The sequence below is a fragment of the Scyliorhinus canicula genome, chromosome 8, assembly GCF_902713615.1.
Source record: "Scyliorhinus canicula chromosome 8, sScyCan1.1, whole genome shotgun sequence".
Classification (NCBI taxonomy): Eukaryota; Metazoa; Chordata; class Chondrichthyes; order Carcharhiniformes; family Scyliorhinidae; genus Scyliorhinus; species Scyliorhinus canicula.
In genome coordinates, this window is record NC_052153.1 from 170,151,500 (window position 1) to 170,169,518 (window position 18,019).

General features: G+C 45.0%; 1 protein-coding gene across 3 annotated transcripts in view; it reads left to right on the forward strand.

Moving 5' to 3' along the window:
* Nucleotides 1–15,653, forward strand: part of LOC119970695 (deoxycytidylate deaminase-like) — a 72,781-nt gene extending 57,128 nt beyond the window's left edge. For 2 of the 3 annotated variants that reach the window (XM_038805722.1, XM_038805720.1), the window contains 2 exons: nucleotides 4,651–4,747; nucleotides 13,528–15,653. In XM_038805722.1, coding sequence (XP_038661650.1) covers nucleotides 4,651–4,747; nucleotides 13,528–13,633 — 203 coding nt within the window. In that variant the 3' untranslated portion in view covers nucleotides 13,634–15,653. Of the gene's footprint in view, nucleotides 1–4,650; nucleotides 4,748–12,033; nucleotides 12,174–13,527 lie in introns of all 3 variants that reach the window. The other variant, XM_038805721.1, reaches the window with a different exon arrangement.
* Nucleotides 15,654–18,019: the final 2,366 nt, after the last annotated feature.

Below are 18,019 nucleotides of genomic sequence, written 5' to 3' on the forward strand. Positions count from 1 at the left end.
AATCTGAAGAAAAAGCAGGGAATTTGCCTAGTGTCCTGTTCAACACTACAATGACTGATTACGTTCATTTAGCACATTTTCTTTCATAGAATTTACAATGCAGAAGGAGGCCATTCGGCCCATCGAGTCCGCACCGGCTCCCTGAAAGAGCACCCTCCCCAAGCCCACACCTCCACCCTATCCCCATAACCCAGTAAACCCACCCAACACTAAGGGCAATTTTGGACACTACGGGCAATTTAGCATGGCCAGTTCACCTAACCTGCACATCTTTGGACTGTGGGAGGAAACCGGAGCACCCGGAGGAAACCCACGCACACACGGGGAGAAGGTGCAGACTCCGCACAGACAGTGATCCAAGCCAGGAATCGAACCTGGGACCCTGGAGCTGTGAAGCAATTGTGCTAACCATTATTCGACCGTGCTGCCCTTTAATGAAATAGCATAGTAAAATGTCCAAAAGCACATTGTTGAGCATTATGAAACAAAATTTAACATCGAAGCACAAGGAGATATCAGGAGAGGTTGATCCAAGAGGTAGGTTAGAGGGATTTATTATTGTCTTTATTATTTTTGTCACAAGTAGGCTTACATTAACATTGCAATGAAGTTGCTGGAAAAATTCCTCAGCGGCCACATTCCAGCACCTGTTCGGGTACACAGTGGGAGAGTTCAGAATGTCCAATTCACTGAACGAGCACGTCTTTCGGGACTTGTGGGAGGAAACCGGAATACCTGGAGGAAACCCACGCAGACATGGAGAGAACTCCCATTTAGGGAGCGATTTCTAAAATCTGGGTCTAGACAGCTGAAAGCATAGCTGCCAATAGTGGCTGGGTAGGTGGATGGGGGAGGGCGAGGGGGGATTGAAATTGGGATGCGCAAGAGTCCCAAATTGGAAGATCTCAAGGTTGTAGGGCTGGGAGGAGGTTGCAGAGATAGGGAGACAGGTCAACTCGTTTTTGCTGGATAAGGCTGCCATGTTTGTCGTCACTGATCATGTCCAAAAGGTCAGTCGTTGTGTGTCCTCTGCATTGAGCTACAAGGCAAGAAATAGAAATTAGAAGTCTTTCTTTATATTTTATTTTGGTAACTCGGGTTATCTGATTTCTATCTTAACAATTCACAGCTTCATCCAAAATAACATTTTGGGAGAAGTTAGAAATAGGCAAATAGTGGGGGGCATGCGGCGCCGTGTGCACTGGGACTGCAGTGGCAGGGGGTCTGGGTTCGAAACCCAGCCCTGGGTCACTGTCCGTGTGGAGTTTTCTCATTCTCCCCATGTCTACGTGGGTTTCGCCCCCATAACCCAAAAATGTGCAGGTTAGGTGGATTGGCCATGCTAAATTGCCCCTTACTTGGAAAAAAAAAATTGGGTACTCTAAATTTATTTTAAAAATAGAAATAGGCAAATAGAATGTTTATTTGAAAAGGAAGCAAATCTGATTTGACAATGCATATTCCAAATGCAGTGAATACTGCAAAGCAGTGGAAATCTGATCAAACGGCCTATAGCATTTTTCTCTTCCAAATGGTGACTGGATATTTCCAGCACTTTTAATTAAAATAACATCATCGGGACAATGGTCACTTCCTGCAGTAGCGTTGCTTGTCCTGTTTCCTGTGATCTGCTTCACGTTCAGTGCTGTGGGCCCCACAGGGCACCTTCTTGAGAACCACTTTCACAATAAAACGTGATCTTGCAGAGAGTATGCTGTCACCTTCACAGAAGCAATCCAGATTTCCTTGGCTAGAGTTAATAAAACTCGCAGTATGTTTTGAACATTTAACTTGGATTCATTGAATCGTTCAGAAGGGGAGATTGTTCGACTCATGCATTTATTAATTTCCTTTTCATAGTTACTTTTGACTCTGCTTCCACCACCATTCCAGATCATCATAATTTGCTGTGCAAAATATATTCTCATCTGTATTCTCATCCGGCAACACGGTAGCATGGTGGTTAGCATAAATGCTTCACAGCTCCAGGGTCCCAGGTTCGATTCCCGGTTGGGTCACTGTCTGTGCGGAGTCTGCACGTCCTCCCCGTGTGTGCGTGGGTTTCCTCCGGGTGCTCCGGTTTCCTCCCACAGTCCAAAGATGTGCGGGTTAGGTGGATTGGCTATGCTAAATTGCCCGTAGTGTCCTAAAAAGTAAAGGTTTGGGGGGGGGGGGGGTTGTTGGGTTACGGGTATAGGGTGGATACGTGGGTTTGAGTAGGGTGATTATTGTTCGGCACAACATTGAGGGCCGAAGGGCCTGTTCTGTGCTGTACTGTTCTATGTTCTATCTCGGGCAGCACGGTGGCGCAGTGGGTTAGCCCTGCTGCCTCACAGTGCCAAGGTCCCAGGTTCGATCCCGGCTCTGGGTCACTGTCCGTGTGGAGTTTGCACATTCTCCCCGTGTTTGCGTGGGTTTCGCTCCCACAACTCAAAGAGGCAGCACGGTAGCATTGTGGATAGCACAATGGCTTCACAGCTCCAGGGTCCCAGGTTCGATTCCGGCTTGGGTCACTGTCTGTGCGGAGTCTGCACATCCTCCCCGTGTGTGCGTGGGTTTCCTCTGGGTGCTCCGGTTTCCTCCCACAGTCCAAAGATGTGCAGGTTAGGTAGATTGGCCATAATAAATTGCCCTTAGTGTCCAAAATTGCCCTTAGTGTTGGGTGGGGTTATGGGGATAGGGGGAGGTGTTGACCTTGGGTAGGGTGCTCTTTCCAAGAGCTGGTGCAGACTCGATGGGCCGAATGGCCTCCTTCTGCACTGTAAATTCTATGTGTAGGCTAGGTGGATTGGCCACGCTAAATTGTCCCTTAACTGGAAAAAAATGAATTGGGTACTCTAAATCTATTTGGAAAAAAATTATATTCTCATCTCTGCCATGTTGCAAGTGTTGAGCTTGTTCAGTAGGTCTTAATAAGATAACTAGGTATTCACCAACAACACCAGCCTTTGAGCATTAATTTCTCTAATCTTATTTGTCCTTTGCCAATATGCACAGACTTGGGTAATAATCCAGAAATTATTACCTTTTGCGGTTATTTTTAATTTGGTGCCTATATCCTCACACTGACTGTGCAGAACCTGCTTCCTTGCCCTGCCTATGTCGTCGGCACATACATAGACTGCAGTCACTGGATCATCCCCCTGCCACAGCAAGTTCCTTTCCAGCCCGGAGCAGATGTCCCGAGAGCTATTTTGACAAATGTGCGTAAATCACAGGGGGTCCTCCTGTACTGGTGAGCACTGACAAGCAATCGAAAATCGGCCCCTCAAGTTCTGCATTCTCTGTAGGAGCTGTGAAAATCCAACCGTTAAGTCAGTCAATTCAGAGATAAAACAGAAAAAGAAAACTACAAATGCTGCAACTTCACAGAACACCTGCGGAGAGAAAAATAATATAAATTCTAAAATTTCAGTTTTGGACTGTTCACTTCAGCTCCCAGCAAATGCCGTGGTTTTGTTAGATTACACGCATGACTTTATTCATGTGTTATTGTGTTGGTACACAATGAGCGGATTGATTTAAAGATCAATTGAGTCTTCAATAGTTTCAATAATTTATGCTTTGTAGAAGAGACGGAAGGGATGGAGAAAAAAAATACAAAGGGAATGCGAGAGCAAGGTGATAACGTGGAAATGAGTACAATATGTTTTGAGATTCGGAGAATATGCTGGAGGAGGTCACTGCCATCAGCCTCAAGGGGATGGATTTTATGGAGCCCTCAAAGGCAGGAAATGTAGTTTGTGGGATGGTTGAAATGGAAACAGAATTTGCTGGAAAAACTCAGCAGGTCTGGCAGCACCTGTGGAGAAAGAAACAAGAGTTGATGTTTCGAGTTTGTGTGACTCTTCAGAGTTAGAGAGAGGGAGAAGCGTGATGGATTTTCTACTGTTGAAGAGGAGTTGGGGCAGGTGAAGCATTATAGAAGGTCAGGGATAGGTGGGAGCTCAGGGGAAATTTAACAAGGGTATCTACACCTTATCAAACACCAGGAAGCAAAGGGAAAGCAATGAAGGCAAACATGGTGAAAGGTAAAATTGGAAATCCTGTCAGAGGGAAGAGCAGAACCTCTGCAGGGAAAACATTCCTGAGGGAGAAGTGGCAATAAATCAAACATTAAAATGAAAGCAAAATACTGCGGATGCTGGAAATCTGAAATTGAGGCGACTGAATTAGACTGGATGAGAAATTTTGATTTCCCGACGGCGGGTTGAGATGCAGAGATTAAGTTCGGGCTACGAGCCTTGTGCTGCCCGGTGGCAGGTTCCTACTTGTGGTATATTTGAATAATAAATACTCATATTATCATAAAACCGTTTTTTATAAAAATAAAGTCCTAACTGCACAATAAAGTTTGTTCAACTTTAGCTTTGTGCCTGAGGTCAACAGTTTTCCTTGCGAAACTCTGCAGCATGACTGACAACAGACAGTCAGTGGTTGAGGGCTGTGTGGGCAGGGCAGGGGTTGGAGGAGTGGGAGAGGGTTCCAAGGTCGGTCAGAAGGTTGAGTTTGGGTCATGGAGGAGTGAAGTGGGGAGGAATGAAGTGGGAAGGAGCTGGTGTCCTAGTATGTTATTCGCCCTAATTGTCTCTGCCCTAGTTCGGAATTCTACTTGGTATCTTGAATCTTTTTTGTTTTTTTTATCTACAGGCATATGTAAAGTTATTTATATGTCAAATAAGTACCGAGACAAACCAGAAATGCAAGCTTCCGTGCGCATGTTGGACATGGCCGGTGTAGAATGCAGGTAAGTAGATGCTGTGCAGTCCCGTAATCTAAGATCTACATACGATTGCAGAACTAAGTCAAACAAGAATTATCCACAGGAACAATGCCTCACTGTGCGAAAATTATATATAACCTTTTTCCTAATGAAGTGCTGTTAAGTGACACATTTAGTACAGTTGCAAAAATGGTTATGGTTAGTGATTTTAATGAGGTGTTGCTCTGTTTCATGGACACTATCTAGCAGTGTGAAAGATTAATCACCTGGCTCAGCGTTGTCCATCTGTCTCCCCCTCCCCTCCCCAACCACTCTTGACGGCATCCTGGCAGTTCTGAGACCGCAAAATAAATCAGTTCATTCACTTAACTGACTTGAGGCGCTGCACTCCAGGCCAAGCAATTGTTTCCTTTAAAGTGTCTGGGAGAATTCCCGTCAGATGATCTCCTGACATTAATTTGACCCAATTCCTTTTTAGCCTGTTGCATTTACTCCATCAAACCACAATTTCAAAATATCTTCCAGCTGTATCACTAATTCTCTGTGGAGAATTTCTGCAACTTCCGAGTTCTTTTGCCTGTAGCTTCGGGTGATATGAGCAGTGAGAAACACACATTGTGCAGACCACAGCTCTCTCTCCATGTGAGGATACAGTTGTTTTACAACCCAGTGAAGGAAGCATCGCACTGCCTTTGGCCAACTTGTGAAAAATTCAAAGACCCCCAAGAAGCCACCTACATTGCCCCTTCTTTAAAATATAATAAAACTATTCCACACTATCTGAATTGACTGTACTCTTGGCACATTCCCCATGGATCTGCCTTTTTTCTGTCAGTTAAAGTATATTGCTGCTGCTTTTCTTCTGCCTTGGAATTGTGCACAGAGTCCTCCTGCTGGTATTGACGCTCCTTTCCTTTACCCTTGTATCTATACTGATTCTTTTTTGCCATCCCTGTTCTGCTTGAATTAAACCTTCATTTGTTTATTTTGGGCCTCCCTGCTTTCGTGCTTTCTCCTTGTGTTTCTGGCCAGTATGCATCTATTATATTATGTAGTGTTTATAGATCACAAATAGATCATTTGGCCTGTGGTCTGCATCACTATTCACCCAGCACAAACAACATATCCTTCCATTTCGTTCTCTCTTGGATACTTAACTAGTTTCCCCTAAATCCATTTTATGCTATTCCCCTTAACTAATCCTAGTCGTAGCAATTTCCACATGTTAACCACTTTCTGGGTAAAGGATTTTCTGCTGAATTCTGTGGTGCATTTTTTAGCGACTGCCTTATATTTCTGTGCCCTAATTTTGTAAAGAAGCAATGCAATGCTATTGTTGTAGAGTGTTATGATTATGCATTTTATTTAAACCCATTTTATTTAAATCCATTGCTGATGGATTTAAGTGCTGTGACATCATTAATTGTTATTGCTACCTGTGTTTATTCTTGTTTAACTACAGTTTCTAATTTTATTCAGTTATTTCAATATTTAGCTGTTGCTCCTTTTTGCGGGTCCATACTGTGTTTTAAACATCGCTATTTTTATATATTAAAGAAGATTAACGTGTTTTCGACTACATTTTTGTGGTCAAGTTGCCATATATTTTTGGCGATGAGGATTTTTAAAAATTCGAGGTTCAGCAAGAAGGTTTGCTAAATTTACTGATGGAAAACAAGTTAACAGCACCATGACTATGTTTGGGCCAATCAGTGAGTTTGTGAAAGAGAATGAGTACTGGACTGAGTGTGGAGCAGTTAGAACACTTTTTTTCTTGGTAAATGGGATCGCAGGTAATTGTACAATGTTTCAAGTTCCATAGCCATAATCGGGATAGTCTGAGGCTAACTTTGTTGCTGGTTTGGGTCATCTCTCTGAACATTGCGAGTTTGAGGCAGTCTTGGAAGACATGCTTTGGGCAGACTAGTTTGTGGCATTAACGAGGATAGCATTCAGCAGCGTTTGCTGGGGGAAGCTACAATTACTTTAAGAAGGCTCTAGAAATTTCTCAGGGCACGGAAATGGCTGCCAATATTGCAAAAAATATTCAGGAGGCCAATGGCGGCATGCAAGTTGGTGCACTACATCAAGTAGAAAAAGAAGCTGAAAGTAAAAAGGAGAAGATGGTGGCGTGTTTTAGGTGTGGACGGTCACACTATATGAATCATTGTAAGTATATGGATGCTGTTTGTCACCAGTGCACCAAGAGGCATTTAGCGAAGAAGTGCCGGGGTACTAAGAGAAAATTGAAGGCTGAGCAGGGACCTTTAAATGCAATGAAACCTCAGTCGATAGCGCATCACTTGGAAAGCTCAGACCAGGCACAGGAGCACTGTAAGAACATGTCTAATATGAGTGAGGTGCTACAGTGGAGGTCGATGAACAGAAAATCAAGAAAGTGGTGGACATCGGAGCCTCTGCATTGGTAATCAGTGAGGAGACCTTCAGGAAGATTTGGGGCTCCAAGCAAGTACCAGCCTTTACTCAGGCAGGAATCAACCTTCTGCCGTACAGCGGCCAGAGAATACCATTGCTTGGTGGTAAACGGGCATGGGCCTAGTCTCCTTGGGTGTGACTGGCTCAGGAAAATTCAGTTGGTCTGGGGTGAGAAAAAGTGCACAAAAGCAATACATGACGTAATTCAAAAATATCATGAAGCTTTCAAAGGCGATTTGTGTACATTGCGGGTCGCTACATTTAAATTGTCTGCATATCCTCCGGTTACGTGCTTTTTCAAACTGAGGTCAGTGCCCTACGCCATGAAAGGCAAAGTGGCAGAGGAGTTGGAATGGCTGCAAAGGCGAGGAATCATTGAGGCCATTCAGTTTTCACATTGGGCAGCTCCAATTATTCCTATTCCGAAAAGTAATGGTGGTGTGCACATATGTGGGGATTAGAAACTTACCATTAATCAGGTTTCCAAGCTTATCGCTTACCCAAGCAGTACTTGACCCTCAACAAGCATCACGGGTTGTTCAAGTATAATTGTTTAGTTTTTAGTGTGTCCTCCAGACCAGCAATCTTCCAAAGGACGATGAAAAACCTTTTACAAGGCATTCCTCAGGTCGCAGTGTACGTGGATGACATTTTAAGTTTGGACAAGAGCAGCCCAGCAACCCTTTTGAGAGGCGGGACTGCTTCTGAAGGGGAGCAATTGTATTTTTCAGGCACCGAGCATGCAGTGTCTAGGCCGAATTGTATGCGCAACATTTATCTCCTGTAGGAGGGAAAGTTTAAGCAATTAAGGAAGCTCCAGAGCTCAGGAATGTGGCTAAACTCTGGTCAGTTGTAAGTTTGATAAACTATTATGGAACATTTTAGCCTGAACTGTCTCCAGTGTTAGCTCTACTGTACTTACGTGTGCACAACTAAACCAAATGGAAGTTGCTAGTCCATTTTGATACAGACAGGGAACTTATTCTGCCGTGTGATGCCTTGCCCTATGGTGTGGGGGGCGGTACTTCTAACCGCTTAGAATCTGAATCCATGATGACTAAAAACTTGTGACCCATGAAAGGACCTGCAAAATCCATATTAATTATTGAACGAGGATGATCAGGCCACTCCCAATGAAGCTACTGGCACCATCTTCTGGTTTGACTGACATGCAGAACAGGATTTCACTTTGTCCTCCAAATCCTGGCTCATATTAGGCCACCAAACATACATCTGGATGAGCCTCATGAATTTCATCTATTACTTGCGAATGTAAGTAAAGTCGCCAGAGCCCGAGAGGGTTGTGCACCTTATCTAGGCTCACTCTCCCGCTCTTTCCCCGTAATCCCATCTGACCTGCACATCTTTGGACACCTAAGGAACAATTTTAACATAGCCAATCCAGCTAACCTGCACATCTTTGGACTGTCGGAGGAAACCCACACAGATACGGGGAGAACGTGCAAACCTCTCAAGGCCGGAATCGAACCCGGGTCCCTGGCGCTGTGAGGTGGCCGTGCTAACCACTGTGCCACCCTGCCGTACTGTATTTTAAACTTTGTTATTTTTATACATTAAATAAGATTAACTTTAACAATGTTTCGACTACCTTTTTTGTGGTCAAGTTACCCCGGCTATACTTTCCTATAATAGCCTTTATCCCAGGTACACAACTCTCAACATTAAGAACATGGCAGTGGCGTGCTTAATGATTGGAAAAGTTAACCAGAGATTGGAGCATATGGAGGTGGATTTATTAAGTGTGAGATACATCAACCTAGGCGACATCAAATATTTGCACCTCATTTCAAATGAATAGGAATTGATGGGCTTGTAAATTATTTGATTAACTTGCTGCTTTGGATTGGCATCATTAAAGTGGAAATGTATAATATCTCAACGCTGCACATTCACAGCAAGGTTGTGTGTTTGAAATTCGGTCCAGACTGAAGAGAATCTGCCTGTCCATTGGTGATCAGTCCATTTGATGGTTCCTCACGTCTTACCTATGAGCTGAAAATCAACCCGCCCACAGTGTCCTACTTCCTGAAAGGAGCAGCTGGCATTGAGAAAGGCATTGGAAGGACAGGTCATGAGGTTGCCGGCATGGTGACGGTGAAACATGTTTATGGACTGTAAGGATGAAGTCGCAGGATGAGTTTTTTTGTGCTGACCATGTCGCTGGAGAATGTGTGTAAAAGTTTGATTGGCTGTGCCAAATCGCTCAGGATCAAGGTAGTTCAAGATGCCCTTTCTGATGTGTCCTGTGTCCTGGATCTGTGAGGCTTGGTGCAATGTGTTGCACCATATAATCGGTGCTTCATCTTTTGATTTTGCACACATGGGAAGATGAAGTATCCCAATGTACACAGAAGATTGTTTTCTCCCGGCACCAACACGAGTCCAGTTGATGAGATTAAACACAAAAGGTAGCTCCATGTAAGTAATGTCAGGCACTAAGATGCTTTTCTCAGATCACAGTTCCCTACTTTAAGGTGTTAGTGCGAGATAAGCATGTAACATAAAATAGCCACGCTGCACAGAAAACTGATGTAGCCATTTTGATTTCTTCCTGAGGCCCCTCTCTGAGTGGGGGACAGAAAGAGCCAAGTCAAATGGTCAAAGCATCGGACTAAAATTGCTTTCTCCATTGTAAATTTTGCAGATTGTTTTTGCAAACCAAACTGTCTGCATTTCAGTTGGCTCACAATCCTTCACTTCCAACGCTGCTCATTGCCAAATTAACATCAGCTGAACAATGCGTTTTAATGGGCGGCACGGTGGCACACTGGTTAGCACTGTTGCTTCACAACGCCAGGGTCCCAGGTTCGATGCCTGGCTTGGGTCACTGTCTGTGTGGAGTCTGCACGTTCTCCCCAGTGTCTGCGTGGGTTTCCTCCCACAAGAACAAAGAAAAGTACAGCACAGGAACAGGCCCTTCGGCCCTCCAAGCCTGCGCTGACCATGATGCCAGTCGAAACTAAAATCTGCTACGCTTCCAGGGTCCGTATCCCCCTATTCCCATTGTATTCATGTATTTGTCAAGATGCCCCTTAAACGCCACCATTGTCCCTGCTTCCACCACCTCCTCCGGCACGAGTTCCAGGCACCCACTACCCTCTGTGTAAAAAGACTTGCCTCGAATATCTCCTCTGAGCCTTGCCCCTCGCACCTTAAACCTATGCCCCGGAGTAAATGAAATGAAATGAAAATCGCTTACTATCACAAGTAGGCTTCAAATTAAGTTACTGTAAAAAGCCCCTAGTCGCCACATTCCGGCGCCTGTTCGGGGAGGCTGGTATGGGAATTGAACCCGCGCTGCTGGTCTGCCTTAAAAGCCAGCTCTTTAGCCCTGTGCTAAACCAGCTCCCCTCTACACTGGGAAAATGTCTCTGACTATCCACTCTGTCTGTACCTCATAATTTTGCAGACCTCTATCAGGTCGCCCCTCAACCTCCTTTGCTCCAGTGAGAACAAACAGAGTTTATTCAACCTCTCCTCATAGCTAATGCCCTCCATACCAGGCAACATCCTGATAAATCTCTTCTGCACCCTCTCTTAAAGCCTCCACATCCTTCTGGTAGTGTGGCGGCCAGAATTGAACACTCTGCTCTCAAGTGTGGCCTTCTTGACTACCTTAGAACATAGAACAGTACAGCACAGAACAGGCCCTTCGGCCCTCAATGTTGTGCCGAGCAATGATCACCCTACTTAAACCCACGTAACCCGTATACCCATAACCCAACAATCCCCCCATTAACCTTACACTACGGGCAATTTAGCATGGCCAATCCACCTAACCCGCACATCTTTGGACTGTGGGAGGAAACCGGAGCACCCAGAGGAAACCCACGCACACATGGGGAGGACGTGCAGACTCCACACAGACAGTGACCCAGCCGGGAATCGAACCTGGGACCACTGGAGCTGTGAAGCATTGATGCTAACCACCATGCTACCGTGAGGCCCCTGAGGCACCTTCTCCACCTGTGTTGCCCCTTTCAGTGACCTGTACACCTAGATCTCTCTGACTGTCAATACTCTCGAGGGTTCTACCATTCACTGTATATTCCCAACCTGTATTAGACCTTCCAAAATGCATTACCTCACATTTGTCCGGATTAAGCTCCATCTGCCATCTCTCCGCCCAAGTCTCCAAACGATCTAAATCCTGCTGTATCCTCTGACAGTCCTCATCGCTATCCGCTATTCTACAAGCCTTTGTGTCGTCCGCAAACTTACTAATCAAAAATTGATGGATTGTTTGTAAGGAAATGTCACTGCCAGTGTTACACATGGCAGTTTCCAAAGCTGCTATCAAGACCTGAAAGGTATGCCGTTAGGTGAATTGGATACTCTGAATTCTCCCTCAGTGTACACGAGCAGGCGCTGGAATGTGGCGACTAGGGGCTTTTCACAGTAACTTAATTGCCGTGTTAATATAAGCCTACTTGTGACAATAAAGATTATTATTATAATTTCAGTTTGCAGGGCGGCATATGTCACAGTGGTTAGGACTGGGACTGCGGCGCTGAGGACCCGGGTTCGATCCCGGACCTGGGTCCCTGTCCGTGTGGAGGTTGCACATTCTCCCCATGTCTGCATGGGTTTCACCCCTACAACTCAAAGATGTGCCGAGTGGGTGGATTGGCCACGCTAAATTACCCCCTAATTGGGGGGGAAAAAATCGGGTATAATAAATAAATAAATAAATTTCAGTTTGGGAGGGCACATTGATGCTTTCATTTTCAGATTGGCAAGAGCTTTTGGATTTCCTGAATGCACATTAAAATTGAGCTATCAGGCTCATTGTACAAAATTCCACAATGCCTCAGGTTTTTAAAACTAATTTCAGTGTTTTTTATTTGGTTGAGTCTTCGATATCAGACCTTGAAAGTATTAATCGAGTGGATGCGGGTTCCGTATTCGAAAGGAATGAAGAGCTGTCCAACTTGGACTGGTGCAAATTAACAAAGATCTGATAGTCTGCTCACACTGCGGCCCCCTCCCAGAGGTACTGACGGATTGTTGTGGCCTTTTATTGTCAGGGCTGACATTTCATTCTGGCCTGGGGATGAGCTCTTCACCTGCTTGCAAAGGCTGGACAAGACAGTATTAATGTTTGCCGTTTGGCTGGGGGGGGGGGGTCTTTATATTATGCCAATGAATGGTAAAGTGTCTCACAGAGATTTAGACAGCTGTTTGCATCTTTATGAATCCAACCTGCAGTATTAATGCAGATTTGACAAGCTGCAGACTGCTTGACGACATTGTGATCGTGCTTCCACTGGAATTAGTCCCGTGATGTCGACCCGCAAAGGGCTGCCATTGTAATTCAGTGAGGTGGTTGAGCCAATGTGAATCCAAATTCACCGGTTCTTTGTTTTTGGTACAAATGATTTCCCCTGTGTCAAATCCTTTCCACAAATCAAGTGCCAGTTCAGTTGGTAGGCAGCGTTGTTAGGTTACTTGTCAAAATGGAAGAAGCAGGGAGTGCTGATAAGTGGTATTTTTTCTGTGCTTATATTTCATGGCTGGGTAAACAGAATTGTTGAAAATACAAACAAGACTTGCAGCATCTGTGGAGAGAGAAACTGAGAGTTCACAGCTGGAATCATGTGCCTTCCCCAGTGGTGGGTTTGGGTGGAGAGGGACATTCAATCAAGAGGGAGACAATCTGTTATCCGTGGTGGAAAGGTCTATTTGGCGGTCTTCACTGCTGGCATTAACTTGGAGGGGGGGGGGGTCATACCATGTAAACCTGTGTGTGTGTGTTCGTGGGCTCCTGGGGAGTCGGGGAGGAGGTGACTTAGTTCAAAGGCAGAGAGCCTGATTAAGAGATCTGGCATTAGATCTGTTGAGAGCCACCTCTCTGTCCATGCTGCTGACTTCCCTCCCCAGCGATTCATTCTCTGTACCTTTCTCTCTCTCTCTTCTCCCCTCCTGTGTCTTGGGTGGGTGTCTTGCCAGCAGCTGCCACTTCCTCCCCAATGGTGCTGTTGTTCAATAGAGCTGCCAGCTCTGATTGAGTGGCAGCTCTTGGTGGGCTGGACTTCTCCCCTCAGGGATCTCTGATCTCTGGGGAGGGCCCAGCACTGACCTACCAAGTGCCTGAGTGGAACACAATGCAGCAAGCCTTCCCAAAAAGAGGCTGGACTCTTGTCAGCTCTCTAGCCAGCGGCCAAGGCCTCCATCATCAGAACAACACAAATTTTGAAACGTTAACGGGCAATTAACCAAAGACCTGTTTTCAGACATAGCACTCATGAACAAGCAAATAGTATGCATAATGTAAGTATCAGTGTGCATTGGTTTGTAAACTAAAGGCATATATTTGTACTAATATACTTCTTTCTTTTGTTTTGTAGCAAATTTACTCCAAAGAATAAAACGATTACCATAGATTTTGATTCGATAAACAAAAGTGGAAGTTGTTTAGAAATGTGCCAGCCTGCCTCAACAGCATCGTCATGAAGCTGCATCCTGGGGAATCACGTTTTCTACTTCCATACTTTCCAAGTCTATTTTTCTGTACTCGCTCTTTCAGGCAGATGTCCTGTAAACACGAGTCTGCCGACAGCCTGTATTCTAAACAGTTCAGATGGATCAGTGAATGTATCTCACTGTCATTAACACTGAGCTGCTATTGTGCTTTGGCTTGTTCTGAATGTGCATTTATTTTGTTTTCAGTATTTACACAAATAAATCTTGGGTAAGTCATTAGTCGCTAGAAACCTTACTTCTTACTGGAGGGCAGGAATAAGACAAGAGTCCTGGCGTGTCCTAGGAGTTCAATTTCGACCTCCAAATTTAGTCTGGACTCCCCTTTCTGCCCCTTGATAAATAGGGCTGATGGGTGCATGGGGAAAAGAGCGGCATTTCCCCCCTGTCCTGCCCCGCCTGTAACTAGCACGCTTTGTAGCCTCCTGGGCAAGGTGTACCCCTCGTGGTGTGGATACCAACCCAAAACTTTTTAAATGATTCCTCTGCTGGATGGGCTGTTTATTCTGTATCCCTGGATTTTATACTGTGGTGTGGATACCAACCCAAAACTTTTAAAAGATTCCTCTGCTGGATGGGCTGTTTATTCTGTATCCCTGGATTTTATACTGGCTTCCCGGCTAGAAATGTGGTGAAGAACTCCTGTGGGACCTCGGAGCCAATAAGTCAGTCATCCCAGATAGCCATTGCCTGCATCCATCTTGGATTTAAAGATACAATTTAACTTTATGACAGAATTTTTAAAGACCACAAATACAAATCGTGAGCAGACGCATTTTCTGTTTTTCTTTTGCCAATTCTTCCAGTCAAAGAACTTGTGATTCTATAACATTCGTTAAAGCGAAATTGTTAGTGGAAACGGTTGACTATCATTCCACGCTCCTCCCCCCATCTCAATGTTGAACCAGCACTATTTGCAGAGATCAGCCTTTCTTGTTCAGATATGAACAGTTTTCCTTCTAACTTAGAATTTACAGAACAGGAAGGGGCCATTCAGCCCGGTGTTCCAGTACCATGTCTTTGACAGGACTATCTTGTACATCATACTCCCCTGCTCTTTCCCCATTACTCTGTAAGTTACTCCTTTGACAAGTGTTTATTCAATTCCCTTTTGAGAATTTTTATTTAAATTGCTCCCAGCACCCTTTCAGACATTGCATTCCAAATTGATAATGGGTTGAGTTAAGGCCAGGACGAGATCAGCTATGATCGAATGGCAGAGCAGACTCGATGGGCCACCTATATCTTATGAATTTATGAACCATAATACCTTGCCTAAAATTAATTCTCATTTCCTCCTCCCCAGTTATTTTGCCAGTTATCTTAAACCAGTCCTCTTCTGCTAGTGGAAATAATTTATCTTTATCCACTCTTATCAAAACTCCTCATGCCTATCAAATGGGTTTAGAACGTCAGCTTAGATAATAATCAAGTATGAAAAGCGTACGAAGCAAATATAGATTATAGACGATTGGGAAGGTCACTGGGAGATGTTAATGAAGAGTCAGGGAATTTGATAGGGGCAGACAGCCAAACATACAAAAGGCATAATCAAAGAACAACAAAGGTATAAGTGTTGAACCCGGAAAAGCCAGGATAAGGTGTTACCATCTAGCAGTCTCAGAAAGCACACAGGCCAGTTTCCAGCCACCAAGCCATAAGGTCAAGTTTATAGCAAGCAAGCTTCTAAGTCTTAAGAGCCAAGGCAGTGCAGAAAACCTTCGTAACAGCAGTTGTAAAATATCTTCGCTAGACCAGGGAAAAGATGATTCCCAGATTTCAGCATCATCCCTGTGTTGTAACTCTAGCTGGTTATTCAATTTGGGAAAAAGGGGAAGTCTTGTTCAGGCATTGTAGAGATACTTTTTAACAAGGCGTATGTCCTATAGAAACTGTTTAATATTTCATACATCTTAAATTGCGTGAAAGTAGAGTACGGTTTGTGTGTATTTGTCTTTTCTTTACTTTAATAAATAGTCTTTAATAATTGTTACACAACGACTGGCCTATTTATTCTCACTGGGGTTTCACTCCTCGCACCAGAACGAAACAAAACTATACACCCTCACAAACCAGTGTTCCAAGTAGAGATACCTTCGCAGATAACACCAGCCTGCTTCGTGACACCACTTAGTGCCTTGGGTTTACTTGGACCTTTTGAAACTGCTGGACATTTTGCACAAAGGCACCTTGCATTTCTGTTTAGGAGTGAATATTTTCCCAGGTTTCAAAGGGAGTTACCTTCAAACTGAGGGGCACTGAAGTTCCTTGAAATAAATGTACCACAGTCATGATCAATGTCGATGGTCTGGATGTCGGTTTATATTATCGTTTAAATGTTCCTTGTTTTAAAATTAATTTATTAAATGTTAGTCCCTGTTCAGTGGGCAAACTCCTGCCTCCAAGTCAGTGGCCATTGACTTTGAGCACCATTCCAGGGCTCTTAAAAGCATGAATCCAGGCTAATGATTTTGGTTTAATATTGAGGGAGTGCTACATTATCAGAGATTTTGATTTTCAGATGCAATGGGTGAAATTCTCCGAAAGGGAGACAAGATGCCGACGGCGGAGTGAAAACCGGAGTGTTTCACTCCGGCGTCGGAGGCCGTTCCTCGCCCCCTATTCTCTCTCTCCCCCCACCCCCGGGGGGGGGGGGGCTAGGAGCGGCGGCGCATCAATATCGCGCGCCAGGCCTTGACGCTTGCGTCAAAGCGGCGCCGTCTGATTGACGCAGCCGGCGGCGCCTGAATGACATCGCATGCGCGGTTGCCGTCTTCCCCTCCACTCCCCCGCAAGACATGGAGGATTGATCTTGCGGGGCGGCGGAGGGAAAAGAGTGCGTCTTTCACAGACGCCGGCCCGACGATCGGTCGGCACCGATCACGGGCCAGACCCCTCCTGAGCACCCCCTTGGTGCTCGATTCTCCCTCCGCCCCCCACAGGCCCCACACGCAGCGGTTGCGCGCTGTTCACGCCGGCAGCGACCAGGTGTGGTTGGCGCCAGTGTGAACCGGTCGGATTTGGCAGGCCACTTGGCCCATCCAGGCCGGAGAATCGCCGCTCGACCGGAGCGGCGATTCTCCGAGTGGCCTGTCGCAAAACACGACCTGCCGTTTTGGGGGGGGAGGGGGAGAGAATCACGTGCGGGTGCCAAGGCGGCGTGGCGTGATTCGCCCGGCACTCCCACGATTCTCCCGTCCGGCGTGGGGTCGGAGAATCACGCCCAATGTTCGCCAGTTGAGGGCCATGCAAAAGGATCCTGTGAAACTATGAATGGAAGAATAGTGTCTTGGCCAATGTTTAGCCCTCTAACAAGAACAGTAAACTAAGGTGAAGTGGTCATTGCTGTCTGCAGGATCTTGCCGTGTACAATTCAGCCTATGATTATGCTTCACAAGTAATCAATTATTTCTTTCGAACATCCTGATGACAGGAAAGGTGCAACATAAATGCAAGTTGTTTTGATTTAAAAATGTCTTTTTTTTGTATCTTTGTGTTCATTATCAAGCAGTGCAGCAGCAAGGCCTGATAATGCCAGGGTCACAAATTGCTTAAATCCTTTTGAACAATATTGCCCACTGCACTTATCAAGGCAGAGTCTAGTTCCACTGGGCACACTTATCTGAAATGCTGTCTGAAACAGATTTCAAAAGATCTTTGAGTCGGGTCAAGCCTTAAAAATGGGACTGAATTGACTAATTCAAAAAGCCTATTGAGGGTTATAGAATGATTACACATAGATCAATTCCTTGCTCTCAATTTTCTTAATTGCTTAACATCGCAGGAAGATAGACACAGGAGCAGAGCTTTCAAATAGATTGTGAATAATTTGTAAATCACCACATTTTACTGGCTTTGCTCCATATTCCTTAATACATGAAATCAATCCATACGGCCCTTTGAACTAATATAATAATGTATTATTTTAGCCAAGAAGTTTCAATTATCCCAGCATCCACAGCCTTCCAGGAGAAATGCGTTCCAGATCTCTCCTACTGTTTTACCCCTGAATGGTCTGGCTCTGATATGAAGATTATGCCCCTTGTTCTGCAATCCCCCACCTGTGAACGTAGTTTCTCTCTGTCGTATCCTTTCAGCATTTTAAACACCACAGTTGGACACCCACCTCGATCTTCTACGCCGAAGGGAATGCAAGTCAGGTTTACGCAACCTCCCTTCATAGCTTAACCCTTATCTCATTCTGGATCCCCCCCGTGCTCCCTTCTGTCCAGTTTCTCATTTTGTTTCCTAATCTGTATCGTATTTTTCTCTCTCTGGTTCTAAGACCATGCCTATTCTTCGAGAGAATGAATCTCTTTGGATAGGATGTGTTTGCAGCGATTCAGTGCTCATTGGGCA